The following is a 21,794-nucleotide window of genomic DNA, read 5'->3' as shown; positions in this document are numbered from 1 at the left end:
ATTCAAGTGCTTTACGGTAGTCTAGTGTGTTTAAGTTCAATTCCCTTGATCGAAATCTTTCAAATACAGCTAAATCATTATTTTTGAAATCAAAATTTTTGATTAAAGGTACACTCCACTTTATTTGAAAATATGCTCATTTCCAGCTCCCCGAGGGTTAAACATTAAATGTTTTACCGTTTTGGAATCCATTCAGTTGATCTCCGGGTTTGGCGGTACCACTTTTAGCATAGCTTAGCATAATCCATTGAATCGGATTAGACCATTAGCATCGCGCTAAAAATAACCAAAGAGTTTCGATATTTGTCTTACTTAAAACTTGACTCTTCTGTAGTTACATTGTGTACTAAGATAAAAAAAATTTAATGTTGTGATTTTCTAGGCCGATATGGCTAGGAACTATACTCTCATTCTGGTGTAATAATCAAGGACTTCGTGAGCAGAGGCGCAATGTTACTTTGTAACTTTCAATAGCAGGGGACTATTTTCAGGTACTGTGTAATATCATTGTGCCTCCTGCAGCCATGTTACAGCAGCAAAGTCCTTGATTATTACGCCAGAATAAGAGGATAGTTCCTAGCCATACAGCCTAAAAAAATCACAACTTTTAATTTTTCGTCGGTCTTAGTTAGTACACAATGTAACTACAGAAGAGTCAAGTTTTAAATAAGAAAAATATCAAAATGCTTTGGTTATTTTTTTAGCACGATGCTAATGGTCTAATCAGATTCAATGGATTATGCTAAGCTATGCTAAAAGTGCTAGCACCAGACCCGGAGATCATCTGAATGGATTTCAAAACAGTAAAAATAAAATGTTTCACTTGAACTGGAAAATTAGCATATTTAAAAAAAAAGTGGAGTGTCCCTTTAAATGTTAGTTATCTATCCTTTTCCAAATAAACATAAAACATCTTATGATAACCCATAATGGTTGTTTTGTTCTGTTTGCTTAACTTCTGCTAGTTGCTTAAGCCTGTAAACAAAAAAAGTCTTACTTTGCATAATTTTAGGTTAAGACGCATATTCTGAAACTCGGCTCTGATCGCAGAGCAAAACTTTAACGTCTAATTCAGCCTGCCAGTGAAAGATCATGTATTAAACTTTAGTGAATTGTGTCTTGATGTTTTCTTCCATTCTTCCTTCTGTTCCTGGCCGAGTAGAATTTGAGTTTCAAGTTTCCTGGCGTCAACTTCTCCGACGTGTTTTCGTACATCCACACATCTTCCTCGTACAGTACATCACTCCTATGCTCGGTAGTGTCGGTGAGGCTACGTACCAGCCCGAATCTGTACCTTCAGACCCCAGCGCGAATACTCCGGCTGGGCGTCTCATGCTTTACGCAGCAGGCGTTTGTACCAAATGGTGCATTGTATAGATTCATTATAACCTCCAACAAGAGAACTACATCTCTCTGGCTTATTATCCTAACCCCGTAGAGTGCCCCTGCATGGCTTTGGGAGGAGATCCCTGCGAAGGACATCAATGGGCCACCCAGTGTGCGTTCCACCCTGAGGATTGTGGGAAGAGTAAGGGAAAAAGAAGGCCTCTTGCAGAGTGAGAGCATGAGGGGGTCGTAGAGCTCTGAAACCAGCTTACTGCTCAGCACGCTCAGAGCCTCCAAACCTGTGTCAGGGACGAGCCTTTGGCTGAGAGAAACACAAATGAGTACAACACTTAAGCTTGCATTTGTCTTGTAAAAAACATGACACACTAACCTGATGTATAAGTGAATTGTTGGGAAGACCCGGGGGTCCAGGCATAGAGCGAGCATGTTTGCTGTGAACGTTATTGATTGACGGAGATTTCGAAATTTTGGGTCTGCCGGGACCCTGTGCCGTCCCTGATCCTGCTCCAGACACTGTCAAAGTCATAAAAAAGCACACAAATAACCAAAATATATCCTTTAATATGTTCATTTTCAGGATCTAATGTGTATTAGGATTATGAACCTGTGTTGTTAAGGCTACTCGAGCCAGGCGAGCCCTTTCTCCTTTTGGCTTCCAGACGTGCATCTGCATGGTGATCGCTGCTCTGGTGAACAAATGGACCGAGAGATAGCGTAGAGTCGCTGCTGTTCATCACCACGCTCATGCGTTTGATAGACTCGGCGGGGCTGCCTGAAGGAGGACCGCGCCCTGTCGACTCCTGCTTTAAACTCAGAGAATTAGCCCTGCCCGGGGTGCAATTCAACCCCACACTGTACACCCCACTGTGAGACGACGAAGATGAGGAGGGGGCGGAGGACAGCGTGGTGTGATACGTGCTCCCCGGGTTGCCAGAGTTTACCGCACAGTTCTTCTTGAAAGAGGAAGATGAGGAAGATTCAGAAGTGTAAGTACTGTGAGATGACAACACGGAGCTGTTTTTCCGCTTTTTGCTACTGCCCGTGTTACTCATGTTAACGCTGCTATTAGCACTGCTCTTGACGATAGTGTTACTTAGGCTGGATGATGGTTCTCTAGCCCTGATGGACTTGGTTCCAGATCTGGATTTGGGGGGTCGGTTGGAGCCCAAAGAGGGTAGGGAGGACGAGTGGGCTGAAGGCATCTGGGGTGACGAGGCTGACACTTGCCTAGATGTGCCGCTGTAGGCGGGCTGCTCGGTAGCAGACGTTTGCGGAGAAGAGCGAGCGTTCAGGGTGGTGCCATACGACAGGACCGGTTTGCTGTCGTAGGGCGGCGGTGGCGAGGACAGGCCGAGAAAGCCAGTAGAAATGGAGGAGGAAGAGTGGGAATTTGTGCTCGCCCGATGAGAGGCTGACGATGCTGAAGAGTTCTCAAGCGCCATGGGGATTTTCCTACGGAGGAATTAATTAAATCATATTTAGAAATTAAGCAACAGAAAAAAATGTAAAGAAGTAATTGTGGGAAGGGTCGACACACTCACTTCCACATTTGTGAGTTCACATGCTTGTCCAACATGTTGGTCAGAGCAGATCGGACTTGATCCCAGCGCCTGTCGAACGCATAACAACCTCGACCATACAACCGGCTGCCAAAAGTGCAGTGCTAAAAAGAAAAAAAAAAGAGCAGAAAGAAAGATGACTGTCAAATACTTTCCCCTTTACAATCCGACCCAAATTAATGATCATCTACTTACAGCAGCTGGTCGAGGGTGGTAACCTGAATAATGGCAGTCCAGTTTCTCTGTGGCCTCCTCTCTCTCCTCATTCTCCCCCTCATCACTGGAGACACGACTTGCCTCCGTACCCGCTGGGGCTGGGTGAGAGTGATGCGCCTGATCGTGGGTCACGGCTGGGTCTCCTCCACTGTGAGAGTTAGTGCTGTTTAGCCTATAACAAATCGCACAACGCACGTTAAGCCGGTGGTTCCCCTTTTTCCAAATACACAATTTGAGTTCACTGGAGGAGGTGATGCAACTCACCGTGGAGGTCCAAAACTATGAGGTTTGGGTTTGCTGAGGGGCATAGATTTGGTGGCGTCGACGGTGCCATTGCCGTGGGAGACCGGGTAGGGATCTTGTTGTGATAGGCGAGAGGGGGCAGGGTGAGGGTCCCTGAGAGGGGGTGTTGGGTGGGAGGGGTCCAACCTTAACTGCAGCTCCTTCTCACGTGATTTGCTCTTATGCTCGGCGAGCAGTGTGTCAAAGCGCTGCCGTCGACCAAGCACCGCCCTCCTCTGGCTTATGGAATGTGTCTATGGAGACATGACTTTGATGTTAAGCGAATGTTTGGGAATTTCCAATATACTGATATCAGACGAAACACTTCCATTGATCCTTATTCAGTTTTTTATGTTTGAAATATTCTGATATCTAAACACAGTTTTAGGCCTAAACATAAAGCTACAAGCTTTTAGTATCAGATAACATTTCTCTGTCGGCTTTTCTTATTACAAAAATGATAGGATCCTATTTTGAAGATGCTGGCATACCTTGCATGTTAAGGATCTTGTGCATGGCTTACGGGCTGTCATATCCATAACCCCACAATGGATATCTGGATTAAACTCTCGTTCTAATAGAAAAAATATATCACACATAAATATAGGAAATGTCACATGGTTGTACTTTTAATGAGGCTGAATGTTTAATTACAATTGTTGTTAGTATTCACCTGGTCTCTTGTACAAGGGTCTTTTGCTACTGGCACTGCTGTTGTCTTGTTTTTTGTCTAGAGACGAGAGGTGGCCCTTTCCATTGGGGATCTGGCCAGGGGCCAGCTGTGGAGCCTTTGGTATGGGGGGAAAGTTAAGGCCTGACTTCAGGGGAGAGGTGCTCACAGTATTGGAGGAAGAGGAAGTGGAAGAAGAGGCGGGCACGTGGGTGAGTTTGGCTGAAGGTTCTACCTTCGGATGGACCTTGTCTGCCTTGACCGTAGGACTCAGGCTAGGAGGCAGAAAAATAAAGATTAGTATTTATTTTGTATTTTTGTGTTGTTTCAGAATACTCCCAATAAAATAATATATATGTAGTAAAATCCATTAAAACACTCATAACATATAGATTAAAATTACTCAGGGCTGCATATTAACTAATTGCAACTAATCGTTTGCAGAATAAAATATTTATTTACATCATACACACATATACATATAAAAGTTTTATTTACATACATATATATATATATATATATATATATATATATATATATATATATATATATATATATATATATATATATATATATATATATATATATATATATATATATATATATATATATAAAACAAAATAAAACTTTTATATATACACAATATATATATACACAAATAATATATATATACAAATAAATATATATACACAAATAAATCAAGACTATAATAACAACATGTTAACTGTATTAATTGGTCAGGACCAACCATAAATATTGATCATCAAATACGGCTGATAAAATTATGATTTTGGGGTATTTATCTTTTCTTCATTGAACCCTATAAGCACACACACCTCTCTTCTTGCAGCACCCTAGTATAGGGAAAATGAGGCTTCCGGTGAAGCAGCTTGTCTTTGGCTGGTTTGAAGATTTTAGGAGGGATGCTGTTTACGCTGGAGGGCCGTGTCAGTGAGCTTCCCCCGACTCCGCCCCCAACACTGCCCTTGTTTCGAGAGAATGGAAATGTAGAAGGGGCATAGCTGGATGGAGGCTTGCCACTGGAACCGTGTCTTCTCTCTGCGGGGAAAATATAAAGGATTTGAATGCTCATAACACTATAATAAATGCCTCAAGGATAATAAAATCAAGGAACGGGAAAGAAAAACAGCAACATATGCTGAGTTATTTAATGTCATATTACAATATTAACCCTAATGGAGGATGACGAAGAGCTTTCCTAAACAGGATGAAAAATGTTCATCTGGTTTAAACTTTGGCAAAGTCAACCATGGATAGCTAATAGCTATCTGACCTGACCTGCAGTTAATGTAAGTAGATTAAGACTCCAGCGCAGACACGGACACATCAAAACACTCCTCCCGTTTAAGAGCACGTAGTGAGAGCATTGACATATTTAGTACATGGATCTGTTTCGAAACTATTCAGCTGAAAATAGCAATAAAAAGCATCTTTTTCAGATACTTTAAAATGCTTACACACTGCCAATGTTCACCCCTCTCATTCCACGCTGATTGCTTTTTCATCGCGTCATCAAAAACGATATTGTTCAGTAAAATTTATTATTTGGCTGAACACTGCAAAATAGCCTACTAGTCAACATTTGAAGTGGATCAAAACCTTATCATAAAACTTTTCTTATATTTATTAACTAGGGATGCAACGAATCTAGATTTTTTGGGGTTCGGCTGAATACCGAATCCACAGTTTAAGATTCGGCCGAATCCGAATACCGAATCCTACTCGCATCCTTATTCCATTAACACAGTAACACACATTAATGAAGTAAACTGCGTCCACAGCAGTGTATTTTTAATTTTGTTTGATTTTAACTGTAAAAAAAGGCAACATTATGCCAGAATGACAAGTGGGAAAAACTATTTTGATAATTACCATAAGCCTATGCATAATGAAAGCAATGCGGTGTGATGCGCTAGTTTTTTCCAGGTGTGTCACGAAATGTGAACCGCCCCTAACGGTGCATTCACACGGTGCGTCAGCGTTAACGCTTAACGGAAGGCTTGTCTGAAGCGTGGCCAATAGCCAATCACTGTGGCTGCAACACAAGCTCCGGTCTTCCATAAACGTAATTGGCTGGCTCTGCCTAGGTTATTTGCATAAGGCGATATGATTGGCTGACGCGCGCGTTGCCGCTTGAAAAGTTGAAAAATGTTCAACTTCTGCCGCGAGCAACGGCACTGATGCGGCGCAGACGGATCCACAATTCAGTACCCCAATGCTTGACGTCACCTATTAAAAGTGAATGGGAAGCGTCAACGCTTACGCCCCGTGTGAATGCGCCGTAAGGCTCACCGGAAAAAAATGCTTATCTCCACGTCAGCATCCGATGTGTGTAATCAACGGCCGTGTGACGTTGACCAGCGTAGCGCAAGCCTAGGGTTCGGTTCTGTGGAAAAAAAATCGAAGATTCCCCGAACCCCGTCAAAAAGCCCACATATGGAAGAAAAATAATGACAAAAGTTTTTGAATTAAAATAGCCTGTTGAATTGTACTACCTGAAAAAAATGCATTGTATTAACCGTACTTGAATTTTAATGCATTGTATTTTTATGTTTTTGAATTAAAACAGCCTGTTGAATTGTACTATCTGAAAAAAAATGCATTGTATTAACCGTGCTTGAATTTTAATGCATTGTATTTTTAGGTTTTGCATTTTTAAGGGCTGAAATTCAACATGCGTGTATATTTTCTGTATTAAAAATTCAATAGTCCACATTCACCTTTTAGATTTCACTTTAAAATATTCGGTCTGTTTAAAAATACAACGTAAAATATTCAGCAGGCAAGTTTCAGTCCATTTAAATTCGCGTCCAAAAATTCAAGTCCAAAAATTCAGTCGTACAGATTTCAACATTTAACATCCGGGAACTGCAGGAAAAGCAGTAGAGTACCGAGTATAATCTCATCTGCTGTTAATCGATCTGGCCAGCAGGTGGTGCACGTGTTCGCCAAAACTTTGTACATGTAAGATGATTTATCCACTGCAGTGATGAATGTTGGCTTTTATGTTCAGTTTTAGTAGAACAACTGTAATACACTCATACAGAGAGTGTATTGTTTGGTTATGTTATTGACAGGATACTAAACGGTTTTTAAATGCCATATAAATTAAATAGGGCCTTTCTGCCTGCTATTGGCTTCGTTTCTCAAAAGCTAAGTTGATTGTAGATTTTATTGGTGGCAATCTACCATCTTCTTATGCCTACGAGAAACGGACACGTTTTTGTAATTCGTCACCTCAGTTTATTAACCATACTCGGATTATTGAACTGTTCAAGTTACAAATCGTGCGCGCGGATTAATAAACCATACGCACAATTAAACAATCAGTGCTCTCAGATTTTCAATCCTTATCCACAAATTCATAAACAATAAATAAACAGTGCACACGCTTTCGCAATGGTTTTGCAAACTGAGTCCACTACCGCAGAGGTCCCCAACCACCGGGTCGTGGACAAGTTGCCACCGGTCGCAAGAACATCCTGAAAAAATGTGTATAATAGCTACGTTATAGTTTAATCAGGTGTTTTGTCCTTTACGAGCCGACTTCAAATAACATATCAATCCACTTCTATACAGGGCCGCGCTCTCTCATTTTCTTTCTTCTCTCTCTCTCTCTCTCTCTCTCTCTCTCTCTCTCTCTCTCTCTCTCTACCAGCGCATCGGCGATCACATTGCTGTCATTAGAGTTCAAGCATACAGTACTTCTAAAACACAATCGATCAAAGAATTGCAAAGGTATGACTTTATGAATAAAATGAAGACATTCATTTGATATCGCAAATGAAACTAATTGCAGGCAGGCGCGGAGATTGACAGCTGGCCCGCCCAATCAGAAATGAAAAAAAAAAAAATACTCGGGACGTCGGGGTAGCGATTTTGCGAGCCCTGCATAGGTTTGTTTTGTAGAAAGACTTTCTTTAAAGTGAATTTAGTTTTGTATAAATTGTATCTTAATATTAATCAATGTTTAATCAAACAATTGCCTCGATTTAATAAATAAGAAGCAAACCAAGAACGTCTGTGGTGTGGATTATAGTGAACCCACTATATTTCCGCAGCCTATTCTTTCTGCTTTTAATGCATTTCTTAAATGAATGTCTCAAGTACACAGTAGGCTTATAGGTTGTTATGATAGGCTATTTGTTGCTAAAAGCAATAGACTATATTGTATAAAGTGTAGCAATAAACATGGCGTGACTTAGTGCTGAGTTAGAGAGCTGGTAGGCTATCAAACAACATCACTGTGATCAGATGTTTCCTTTCTATTTTTTACCCCGCTGTCATATTTGTTGTGTGTTTATGTTATTGAGAGGAAAGCGCGCAGCACATATTTATAACGTATTGTTATTCAAAATACGTTTTCCACTTGCTTGCAAAAAAAGTTCTCAAAGTGATCATGGCTGAAAGCTGCTCGGGAATATTTTTTTCATTAGAACCATATAACGCAACATTCAACTTCTTTATAATAGTTTTTAAATAGTTATCAGGCTTACTTATAATTTTACTGTTTTTAACATAACATGCAATAGGTAAAATACACCATATGAAGTTGTATCCATGTCTAACTGTCCCGGGGCTATGGCGAATTCCTGTCGGGCTACAAAGATGTATCTGCGCCCTGCCCGTCGGAGGAAAAAATATTGTAATGGGTTTGCATTCTCTCAGATTTAGTTAGGTAATTATATTGTATGTAATTCGGTGTCATCTTGTTAGTTATTACTATCCCCACTAACAAGTGAAACTGTCAGGAAATGAAGTGAAAGCATAACTAAACCCATTATTCCTTTCGTGTTCACGTCTGAAATGCGCGCTCCTCGGCTCCGCTCTTTACGAGTACCCGCTTCTTATGGTCATCAAAAAGTATATTAAATGTTTATTTATTTGTCATTTCGTTTAACCTCAGAGTCAAACATTATTCTAGCAATTCCCTTTTTCTTTCTTTATTTAGTAAGTTAACTTAAATATGTGAGAACGAAAATATATTTTTAGTGATTTGTATGAAGAGAATATGATGTTAGAAGCTTTATTTTATAACACAAAATAGTGACTGCACACTCACTTGCAAAAATTATTTATTATAACCAACGTATCGGCAAATAGCCTTCGTCAAGGTATGTGTTCGCTCAGAGTGAAGCTTCATTTTAAGCATTTAGTAGCTTAATTTATTTAAACAGTTTTAATAGGCTATTTTAAAAAGTATTAGGTTTTTTGTGTTCATTTATATTTCTTGTCACTGTGTGCAGGTTCTTTTTTGTAGGCTATATGACAGCCCAATAATTTTTTTAACCAAAAAGGCTTAATTAATGTCATGTTGCATTACAATTTAAAGTATATCAATAATGTCAAAAATGTGACGTGCAGTTCGGGTGATCTCACCAATACGCTTGTGATTCCTGAAGTTTTGACGAATTTTATAGACTTGTTATAGTTTCTTATTCAAAAGTGACACCCATAGATCCATGCCCACCCATATGTCACGTTCTGCATCCGCCACTGAAAGGGTGACTTCAGATGATGAAATGTAACCATTGATTTTTTTGGATGCTTTTAGTCACCAACAAAAATTCTCACAGACACAGTTACATTTGTGCTATTGTAGTTTGGACGTGTTTATTATTATTCTGTTATATGGAAAAAATATAAATAATAAAAAAAAATGTAGGGGTTGTCCTCGGTATTTGAAAAATCCTGGCTACGGCCTTAATATGACAGCAATGTGATCGCCGATGCGCTTGTAGAGAGAGAGAGAGAGAGAGAGAGAGAGAGAGAGAGAGACAAAGGAAAAGAGAGAGCGCGGCCCTGTATAGAAGTGGATTGATATGTTATTTGAAGTCGGCTCGTAAAGGACAAAACACCTGATTAAACTATAACGTAGCTATTATACACATTTTTTCAGGATGTTCTTGCGACCGGTGGCAACTTGTCCACGACCCGGTGGTTGGGGACCTCTGCGGTAGTGGACTCAGTTTGCAAAACCATTGCGAAAGCGTGTGCATGGTTTATTTATTGTTTATGAATTTGTGGATATGGATTGAAAATCTGAGAGCACTGATTGTTTAATTGTGCGTATGGTTTATTAATCCGCGCGCACGATTTGTAACTTGAACAGTTCAATAATCCGAGTATGGTTTATAAACTGAGGTGACGAATTACAAAAACGTGTCCGTTTCTCGTAGGCATAAGAAGATGGTAGATTGCCACCAATAAAATCTACAATCAACTTAGCTTTTGAGAAACGAAGCCAATAGCAGGCAGAAAGGCCCTATTTAATTTATATGGCATTTAAAAACCGTTTAGTATCCTGTCAATAACATAACCAAACAATACACTCTCTGTATGAGTGTATTACAGTTGTTCTACTAAAACTGAACATAAAAGCCAACATTCATCACTGCAGTGGATAAATCATCTTACATGTACAAAGTTTTGGCGAACACGTGCACCACCTGCTGGCCAGATCGATTAACAGCAGATGAGATTATACTCGGTACTCTACTGCTTTTCCTGCAGTTCCCGGATGTTAAATGTTGAAATCTGTACGACTGAATTTTTGGACTTGATTTTTTGGACGCGAATTTAAATGGACTGAAACTTGCCTGCTGAATATTTTACGTTGTATTTTTAAACAGACCGAATATTTTAAAGTGAAATCTAAAAGGTGAATGTGGACTATTGAATTTTTAATACAGAAAATATACACGCATGTTGAATTTCAGCCCTTAAAAATGCAAAACCTAAAAATACAATGCATTAAAATTCAAGCACGGTTAATACAATGCATTTTTTTTTCAGGTAGTACAATTCAACAGGCTGTTTTAATTCAAAAACATAAAAATACAATGCATTAAAATTCAAGTACGGTTAATACAATGCATTTTTTTTCAGGTAGTACAATTCAACAGGCTATTTTAATTCAAAAACTTTTGTCATTATTTTTCTTCCATACCCACATCCTGGATTCGGTGCATCCCTATTATTAACAATACCCGTTCTTGTCTTAGAACAACATTTTTGACCCACTTCAAATTTTGACTAGTGTAGTTTTGGTTGCTGAACATTCGGTGCATCCCAAGCTTTGTCATCCACATTTTTGCACTTGGCAGATGCTTTTATCCGAAGCAACTTAATGTATATCTTGAATACACTGCAAGCACATTTTTTCAGTGGGGACAGGCGTGTTCCCTGGGATTTAAACCAATGACCTTTGCGCTGCTAACTAGGGGTGTGTCCAATCTCGTGCTACGAGATCTCGCAAGATCAAATATGTATCGCAAAATAAATTATGTCACGAGATTTTTCGTATGGAAATTCTCAAACAAAAGGCTGCATCCTTTGGAGGGACACATTTGTAGACTGCATACATAAAGACTATTAACAATTATAGTTTACTATTATATTTAGTTAATCGTAAATTGTTGTAATATGCTTATGGCTTGCGATGTAGTCCTCGGTTAACTGAAATAAACCAGGTTCAATGGCTAAAAATGCATCTAAACTGAAAGTAACAGAAGTGGGTCCGTTAGCGCCCCCTGCAGGCAATTGTTATACATAATGCTGATTTTTATTACAAAGGCAATGTTACTGTAAATGTTTATTTGTTTTGATACTTTATTTAAACTAATTATTATTGCATAGTCTATTACGTAATTTTAAAGGTTATTGATCGCTTGGGTCTATGTTTTGGGCCTATAACACTTCAAAATAATGTGTTAATTATCTGAATAATTTCAGTTTCATTGAGGATTTCTTAAAAAAAAAAAAAACTACAAATCTCATCTCGTTCTCGTAAACCCAGTCTTGTGTCTCGCCTCGTCTCGTGGATTAAGTGTCTCGTTACCCCCCTACTGCTAACGCAATGCTTTACCAGTTAAGCTACGGGAACATTATCTAGGGTTGGAAGCTTTCTCAAATTTGTAATCATAGAACCAAAAGTAATATTGCTAATTTTTTACCCTGTTTTCCATTGTTTAGCAAAAACATGTCAGATTCAATGTTTACACAAATTAACCTACAAATGTCCTACTCTTAATTTCACAAAACATTACATCATGATAGGTGAATGTATTTTAACATTCAAACATTCATTCAACTTTAATCTGGAAGAATGTTTCATACTGCGAGACAAACAAACAGAACAGCTTGCAGACACACCAGTGGTCTAGTATAGGTAATAACACCTCACTCCAGTATTGCTTTATAACTTCAGATTGAGTCTGGGAAATCTGCCAGGTTTTCTGAATAAAGGAGTGAACTGCTGTGCTGTGCTAACACAGACCCTGTCCTCTCTATACAAGCCTGTCAACAACAGACACACATGCTGCTGCTCCCACCCAGCATTTGTCCTTAAGCTTTAAAGCAAACCAGTGGCAAACACAAATGCATGCACGCACTCTCTCCCTCTATCCCTAGTCCGATGTCTTGCCTGTGTTTATCTGTGTTGATAATCCCCGCCACAGAGCTCCTATAAAAAACACACACACAAGGGAAGAAGTCCTTGACTTATTTATTTGTCATGGATGCTAATGGCTTCTAGTCGTGTTGTTGGTGATGCTCTGGGAAAGCGAACCAAGGACAATTTGTTTAACCAAAGCCCCAATTAGACCACAACAGTCCACAGTATTATTTCACAGCAATCTGAAACTACAATAGGGAAATTATACACTGAACACTGTTAAGCAACCTGACAAATGACCACAGGAAGCTACCAACATAAAATCAACAGCCACAAACAAATAAAAAGAAGTATATGAAATTTTTTTACACTTGAGTTCAAAAACAATGAAGAAAATGAGAAGCCCATTTGTACAGGCTGGTCTACAACATAGTTAGATCAAGCCTGACTATATAACAGAGATCTAATGCCCAATGTGAGGATCTGAGCTCAAAAACATGATCAAATGCATCAATCATGAGATACCATCTGACAAGACATTAATGAGTATTGTAAAGCATATGTGTACAATACAGACTGCCTGAAGAGTGCAGTAATAGGCATCATTGCAGAGGAAACATGTGACAGATGAATGTCATGACTGGCCAATCAAAATCGAGCAATTCAACAGCAGGGTTCCCACACCTTAGTTAACTTCAAATTCAAGGACCTTTCAAAGACTTTCCAGGTCCAATACCCTCAAATTCAAGGACTAAATGTGGGGATACATTTAAAGTGAAAGCAAGGTTACATTGTGTTACCTTTTATGATACATTGTTTAAGTTCCCTTTTCGAGGGAAGCTGGCAAGGGAGACGCAGCGTCTCGTTCCATTCTCAGGGAACAACAGTTACATACGTAACCCGAGACGTTTTCATTTGTCAAACACAACTATGCAAAAAAGCATTTTGGTATGAATCAACATTCGCATACAGAAGATATAAGCATTTAAAGCGAATAGTTCAGCACGTGTGCTTAAAAAGTCCAGAATTTTTATGATATTATCCTACACTACACTAATAGTGTATAATATGGATTTTTTTCTTGCATAAAAATAGATTCAAGCACTTTCAATGACCTGTATCTATGTATGTATATTTTCAAAAACTTCCCAGGGCCTTGAATTTTCCACTCGGATTCACAAACTTTCAAGGATTACAAGGACCCGTTGAAACCTTGACGGGCTTGCGTAAAAAGTAATGCACAGTTAGCTGGGCATCAATGCAAAACAAAAATCTGTAAGGCAGTGGTTTTTAAACTTTAGTAAAAATAAGTAAAAAATTAGTTAGTTATTCTAGCAGGTAGTAACATAATTATAATAATTTAGAGAAAACATCTCTTTTTAAGGTGTTCAAAATGTAAATGCTAACAAACAGTTCTTAATCACTTATATAAATAATAGCAACACACAATAATATGAAAAATATGGCTTTAAAATGATGCCATGCTTTAAAGGGGACATAGAATGGTTGAACGGGGTATTTATCCTTGTTCTGTGATGTGACATGTAGACAAAAATTTTTTGTTTGGGTCTGTAATGCCTCAGAAGCTTCCTAAAAACCTCTCTCAAATAGCTCTATTAGGGTGGGGGATTTTAAACAAGTGGTTTTGCACCTATTTGGCTCACCCTACTGGCTTAACTTGCAATCTCATTACTGATTGGCTGACTTTGCTGCCACTCAAAAAATGCAGCCAATTATTTTAAAGTGGAGGGGCAGTGAGATGCCTGTGATGTCATAAGCATCAGTTTTTCAGATTAGGCCGTTTTCTGGCTGACATTTCTAAAAGAGGAATTTCTATGAGACTGAGATGTTTAGCATGTCTAGCACTTTTTGTATGTTCGTGAATGTGGGTAGACTACCATTATTCAACAAAGACAAGGTAAAAATGGTTTTTCATTCTCTGTCCCCTTTAAAAATATTTTTACATGTATTTCAATTCTTGATTACGGATGTTGACAATATATACTCCTTAACAGAGCAAATTCTTTCAGTTCATTATGATTCATTAATCATTGTCTTGAAAAAGCACTTGCCAGAACTAGACTCTTCCCTACACTATTAGTCAAGCACTTGAGCATTTAAAAGTTTCATGGTCTGTGTAGTTAATCTGCTCATTAATCTTTCAGTCTAGAATAAAAGAGTCTCAATGTTCATAAAACAACCTTCTCTCTGCAACATTGAGTGATTGTGTAATGATTTCTGGAAAGCCTTCAGGGAATCTGGCTCAGTCTGTGAACAATAAACAGATCGTACACTGGAATATTGAACATAAATGCCTGACTGAAAAACGTCTGGAAGGGTATTAATGTGGACATGTTTTGGCACACCTAGGAAAGGTTGCATCTTCCAGAACCTGCACAAATACTCAGTCCTGTGACATTTTTAGATATTTAAAACTCGCAATTGAATATTAGTTTCATTCTGAGATTGATAGCCCCAAAACAGCTGGACTGTGTAGTTATGCTTTTGCAGTTTATCAATGCTTGAACTGAGTGCTTAAAACTTAAATAAGACAAATTAGACGGATGTAACTTAACCGACAGAGCATTGTGTTAGCACCACAAAGGATATGGGTTTGATTCCTATGAAACACAAGTAATGATAAAATACATAATCTGAATGCCATATATGTCGCTTTCAATAACAGCAACTGCTAAAGGAATTAATAAAAAATTAGAAAAAGTATGCAAAGTAATAGTTGACTTAATATAACATTAATATCACAAACATTTTACTTATATTACTGCTGCTTTCAGGCCATAAAGTCACAAAATCATGCAAAAAACAGCAGGTCTAAAAAGACGTGCGCTGTTACCTGAGCTGCTAAAACTCTATAATGGTACTTTTGGTACAAACTGTTACTTGCTTCCAAACTTAGACCTTCAGCTGATCCATAAATAAACTTCCTGAAAATGAACCCAGCTCCTACTGCATTCACATTTAACCTTAATGTTTTGTAACTTCAGCTAAACTCTCAATCCAACAAAATGAAAATAATGTGAAACTGGAGCACAATACATGGTATAAGTAAAATATAATGTAAAACCAGCGCATAAAGTGCAGTATACAGACCACCACTCACTTTACAACAGTTATGCAGACTATAAAAATTAAATTGAAACTTTTGTGGATTAATAAGTGCATCCGGCCATATCAAATTTCGGATTAACTGAGCCACCAAAAAAGCACCAAAGCATTTTGCCATTGGGCTTCAATTAGATTTTGGCTCCCTCTAGTGGTTGATGCTAATAGTAAAAGTCCCAATTCACAAGCTAATAAACTGATTCAAAAACTGGTAAAGGGACAATTCAAATGTTAATATGGACAAAGGATACTAAACCAAATGTTCAACATTAAAAAACAAAAACTACTTTTTTGCTCCAATGTACTTAAATAAAACAATTTGATTTACTTCAATAAACTACTTTTAACTTCTTTTGTCTTCAAATTCCTTCAAAAATACTTAAAAACAGTAGTTTGTCAGTGTATTTTATGTTGGATTTATAACATTTAGGTAATAAAATAATAATTAGTGTTAAAGATGCAAAAGAATGCACTGAAATAATATGTTAAAAGGGGACAGAGAATTTTTTTTTTACCTTGTCTTTGTTGAATAATGGTAGCCTACCTGCATTAGGGCTGAACGATACATCAAATTTTCATCGTCATCGTGATATGAACTCACGCGATGAACACATCGCAACAGACAGCCTTAACGCGATGAATGAAGGGAAAACGGTAAGCGAATGTAATAAAAGTTTGACCTATCACGTTTAGTCCTGAAGACATGGTTTGCACGTTCATGCTATTAGGCCAATCAGGGGAACCCCCAAGTCAGCTACGCTCAGATTAATTTGTGAGGTGTCAATTGCGACACTGTACCTGTTAGCAAAAACGATGGCGGAGGAAGGAGAGAAGAGTGAGGAAAATGTGTTCAGGGTTTCCCACAGCATATTTCAGTTCGGGCGGCCCACCTAAGCTGGGATACCCTACCACCTTAACAAGGTCGTCCAAAAAAAAAAAATGGCTGCACAAAAGGCCGTCAAGTGCGTCTCGGAGAATAGCGTGGACGCACTTCACACTGTGAGCGGGCACGCGCCACATGGCCGAAATGAGAGAAAGACATGGTCCGTCAATGTCTGGAGGATAACTAGCCTGTTGATAAAACATTTAATTCATTAATAATCTAGTATGTGTTAATTTTCTGTCATAGTTTCTTCAAAATTGAGTTTTATTTGAGTGTTTTAAATAAAAATATTTTCATCATGACGCGTACGCCCCTTTGATTGCCACGCCCCCGGCCCGCCCACCTGCACAACCTTACCACCTTAACTAACAAATTTTCTGCGGGAAACCCTGGTGTTGTCAGACGAAGACCTTGTGGTGAAAAGGAACAGCACTTCAGCTATATCATGGAATTATTTTGGATTTAGGAGAGATGATGCCACAAACACAGGTACTGTTGAAGCGGTGATTTACATATTGCATGCTCAAGTTCATTATTTCAAATGTAGGCGCGCAGTATGTGAGCTCTGGAAGCGCCGCGGTCGCGACTTGCACGCGGTGCGACGCGCTCGTTTTTTCCAGGCTTTTCAAAAACATTTTAACTTTTCAGAATGACACAAGCGCAGCGTGCAGGTCATGTGACAATAACCTACGTGTCTAGCGTTTTCCACGCGTTTTTAGGCGCGACATGTGAATAGCCCCTAAAACATGAAAAAATATAAAGTATTTATCGCAACTCACATGAACAATGTCACCGCACATCGCAACTTTTCCTCACATCGTGCAGCCCTAACCAGCATTCATGAACATACAAAAAGTGCTAAATATGCTAAACATCTCAGTCTCATAGAAATTCCTCTTTTAGGAATGTCAGCCAGAAAACGGCCCAATCTGAAAAACTGATGCTTATGACATCACAGGCATATAACTGCCCCTCCACTTTAAAATAATTGGCTACATTTTTTGAGTGGCAGCAAAGTCAGCCAATCAGTAATGAGATTGCAAGTTAAGCCAGTAGGGGGAGCCAAATAGGTGCAAAAACACTTGTTTAAAATCCCCCACCCTAATAGAGCTATCTGAGAGAGGTTTTTAGGAAGCTTCTAAGACATTACAGACCCAAACAAAAATTTTTTTGTCTACATGTCACATCACAAAACAAGGATAAATACCCCGTTCAATCATTCTATGTCACCTTTAAATTGTTCTTTGATATGTATATAGATGATAATGTTGAGCTCTGCACTGATTGGCTCTGCTCTGCGGCTCACGTCAGTAGCTCACATTAGTAAACATTTTATCAATTTTTTTATTAATTTAATGTGTAATTTAATGTTGGAGGCATACATCTCCACTGTGACATCATAGTCTGTGTTATTTTAAGATTGGCTTGTTTTCCAGCGCTCTTTTGCATGCACAACGTTTACATAAAAATATGGAAACAAACGTGTTTGAGGCTCATGATATGTCATTACCATGTACAGAGCTCTTATTATTCCTCCATGCCTAGATAAATGCAGTTTTTTTATTGTATGGCACCTTTAAATAGGGGTGTAAGAAAATATAGATACACGCAAGAATCATGGTATTTTGTCCAGCAATAAGGTATCTGGAGAGAAAAACACGATATCGATATTTTTAAAAGAAAAAACATACATCACAAAAATTCATGGCAGTGGTTTCGTTTGGAGTTTACATCCCGACCACTAAATAGCATATTCTTCTTGTCTTTGAACTCAACAGTGACAGGAAGTACTAATACTAGGGGTACGTCACAATTTTTTTGCTAAAGTTTGCATATGGTGGTGTGTTCTCAATGACAGCTTTCGTAAAATGATATCCTAATGTATTCCTAAAATAGCTTGTAAAAATGCAAGCTCTTTTTTGCTGTTTTTATTCTTAGAAATCGTAGAAATCTTAGGAGTCTTTTGCAAGGTTTTAAATGTCCTGTATTAAATAAAACAGCGCAGACGTGCCAACTAAAAGAGCACATCAAATATTAACTTGAGGATAGTAAACAGAAGTCTGGCGGTGGATATCAAAGCTTCGCGTTCCTCCCCCTTCATGTTATGATGGTTGAGACAGAGCACAGGTGGGGGCGGAGGGATTTCTGACTTAAATCCCTCAAGTGAGATGAGATTTTTCTAAAACACCTTCATCGAAAGACAGTGAGGAAAAGAGAGAGGAAGTAAAGGTGATCTTACCGTAGTGTGCTTGGAAGGCCTGGGGTTTGACTACCTGACTGCAGTTGTTGCACATGACCAGGTAGAAGTCGTCCTGTGCGGGACACTGGCCAAATATGGGCATGTCTGCAAAAAAAAAAACACAAAAACGCAGATCAAAAATATTGTTTGTTGCTTTTGCATCAGCATAATAAGGGAATGGCTACAAATGCAACCATTTTTGAATCAGTACATATCATTGTGTACAGACCAAAACAAAACGCTAGCTTGTTACAAATAACCGATTCGATTCTGAATCATCATTAGTCCAGATGACAAAACAGACTTGCACTAAATGGCACGTCAATCAGGCATCTATATGATTTTTAATTTCATCTCAGATAAAAGAGCACTATTTAGTTTGTTTACATGACCTTGCATGTCATTGGCTTAGTAGGCATAACACAATGTCCTAAGCAGGGACAACACGGTCGAGTGCATTTATATATGCTTTTATTCTAAGCAGTTTTTGTCAATTACAAAATGTTATATGCTATCTTATTAGTACGTTTTTGTATAAAAGTATCTGCTAAATATATAAATGTAAATAAATAAATTATATATACATATACACACACTTACAAACGTATGTATAATATGAATGTAAACGAATAAAAAATTGTCTCGAGCACCATGGGGCAGTGTTCTCAAAAAAAAGTTTTTACCATTTACAATGTTGCGTTATTACACAAATACACATATTAGCAAGAAGCAAAACTACAATCTGACACAAACTTTTGGCATACACTTGATCACAAAAGCCCTACAAATTAATAGGGTTATTCCCAGAGCTCCAAGTAAACATGTTTTCAGAGTGCACACCCTTAATAAATAGTATCTCTTTAACTACACTGCCTCTTCAGTCTGCCCGGTTCAGGTAAGGCCATCCAGGCCATTTCACTGATGTTCCAGGAAAAGTATCTGGACGAGTTCACGTGGTGCCCTGGGTCACTTTCAGCACAGCTACCCTGCTTTTATAAGAAAGGAAGCAAATGCATAGCGAGCTACTGAGCCAGCTGTTTCAAAGGCTGTCTGGGGATGGAGGTCCTTAGCGAGAGAAGTAAGTGAGTGGGGGAACGGGCGAGAAAGAGAGTAAGTGAGTGGGCGAACGAGAAGAAATTGAGATTGCAGATTAAGAGTGGCAGTTGTAAAGCTATGAAATATCTGCAAGGCCGAAAGATTATAAACAAGCTAGCGAAGACAAGTCGTACTGTGGGTGGCATTTAGCTTTAAAAAAATCAAACAAGCAGAAGATATCCCGAATCAACGGCAGAGATTGAGGAAAACAGTCTATTCAAACCACGCAAATAACATTAGATGAAAGCATTAGAAAAATCTGCACGTTTAAAAAAAGAAATTGTTCCTAGTCCGAACTATTTGGTGAGGCATAATGTGAACCTTTTTCTAAATGCAAACTACATGTTCTGTACACTTTGTAATGTCTGAAGCACTCTACTTCTTTCAGCGACGATTTACAAACCAGATTACATGCTGAACTCGGGAACGTTTTTTTGTTTAAGGGCGAAAGATTCAAATTATCTGCGAGACATGCATGGGAACCACAGCACTTTAAAACAACACACTTGTGTGGCATTTTAACACCCATGTCTCTTGAGTACACAATGACACTAAGCAGTGGCTAAGCAGCAGATGCACAAACTGTAGGTAGATCGGATGTGGAAGCGTTCACTGTCACAAACCAGAGGAAAGATTTGCAAATTTTTACAACGTTACAGGGAGGGATATGCAATTTTTTTAAAATAGACTAAGGTTAGTAATGATTTCTTACCCATCCTTGATTTCAAAAACAGCTCAAGGAAACAGTTTGACAGATTTCTTAATGCAGAAGTGTGCTCCTGAATGTTACTGTGAAGATTTTTTTACCGATTTACAGTTTTCAACATAAAATCATCCTACATGATGTAAAGAACCATATACAAATGTAAATGCATATTTGAACATTGAACACACATTAATTTTTTAATGTTCTGTATAAACAGCCGTGTGCACAAGTTTGGTAATTTGCATAATCCACGCCCAAACCACCTCCATATAAGGGCTTTTAGCAGAGCAGTGCATGTCCACAGAAAATTATGTTTTGCTTTTCTTTTCGATTTAGGAGGTTTTACTGTTGGGGAGGAAGCCAGATGTGCGGTGTATCCAACGGCGTAACAGGTAGGCCTTTGAGTACAAAAAAAGTAAATGAGATGCGATAACGAAGACCTTTCAAAATGACTTCCCAAAAGACATATCTGTATCTTAAATAAAACAGACAGGAGGCCTGGAAATTTAAATTAACATTTAGGCATTAAGCAGGTGCTTTAGATTTAAAAAGTGAGGAAGCAAACCACAAAGGATTGTATCAATCCATCCACACATAAATATACATAATATAAGACGTATTGTGTGAAAATACCACCTTGATACCTTTGGGGCTTTTTACACCTGGTCACTTCATGCGTTTTTTCTAATCGAATAGCTATCCGATCGTAAAAAGTCCAGGTGTAAATGCCCTCCGAAACGAAACGCCGAAAAGACAGATTTTAATCCGATCGCTCAAATCAGTTCAGGAGGTGGTATGGGGTGCATTTCAGACAAAACTGGACAAGTGTAAATACATCTGGTTGATGAAACCGATTTTTCGATTAATAATTTTTTTTAAAACGTGGTCGATTCAAAATCGATTCTCAAAGAGCCGAATCAATTTTTTTCTTTTATATTTATTTCCGCAAACATTGAACGTAAGATTAACGTTAATCAAATTACTATTCTTCTTCACTAGATGTCACCCTCTTTTTTGCTTTGTGCGATGTTTTATTAATTACCTACTTGTAAACTGCTGTCCACTGTTCTTTTTTAATAATATAGTATTTGTATTAAATCTATATTCATTGAGTTGAATCGAGAATCAAGTATAAAAAGTGACCCGAGAACCGGAATAAAATTTTTTATCGAGAATCGAAATCGAATCGATTTGATAGCTTGTGAATCGAAATCGAATAGATCTGGATTATTCTGAATCGATACCCTGCCCTAATGTC

General features: G+C 38.4%; 1 protein-coding gene across 1 annotated transcript in view; it reads right to left on the bottom strand.

Annotated features, from left to right (window-relative positions):
- Positions 1-737: 737 nt before the first annotated feature.
- Positions 738-21,794, bottom strand: part of atxn7 (ataxin 7) — a 37,598-nt gene continuing 16,541 nt past the window's right edge. The window contains exons 5-14 of the mRNA XM_065241461.2: positions 18,736-18,840; positions 4,911-5,133; positions 4,078-4,349; positions 3,896-3,978; positions 3,387-3,658; positions 3,102-3,294; positions 2,889-3,010; positions 1,952-2,799; positions 1,718-1,860; positions 738-1,648 (exon numbers count right to left, since the gene is read on the bottom strand). Of these exons, the coding sequence (XP_065097533.1) occupies positions 1,631-1,648; positions 1,718-1,860; positions 1,952-2,799; positions 2,889-3,010; positions 3,102-3,294; positions 3,387-3,658; positions 3,896-3,978; positions 4,078-4,349; positions 4,911-5,133; positions 18,736-18,840 (2,279 nt within the window). The 3' untranslated portion in view covers positions 738-1,630. The remainder of the gene's footprint in view (positions 1,649-1,717; positions 1,861-1,951; positions 2,800-2,888; positions 3,011-3,101; positions 3,295-3,386; positions 3,659-3,895; positions 3,979-4,077; positions 4,350-4,910; positions 5,134-18,735; positions 18,841-21,794) is intronic.

This window comes from Paramisgurnus dabryanus, chromosome 14 (assembly GCF_030506205.2).
Source record: "Paramisgurnus dabryanus chromosome 14, PD_genome_1.1, whole genome shotgun sequence".
NCBI classification, from domain to species: Eukaryota; Metazoa; Chordata; class Actinopteri; order Cypriniformes; family Cobitidae; genus Paramisgurnus; species Paramisgurnus dabryanus.
Note: the sequence above shows the minus strand (reverse complement) of the source record. Positions and strands in the feature narration are given on the sequence as shown.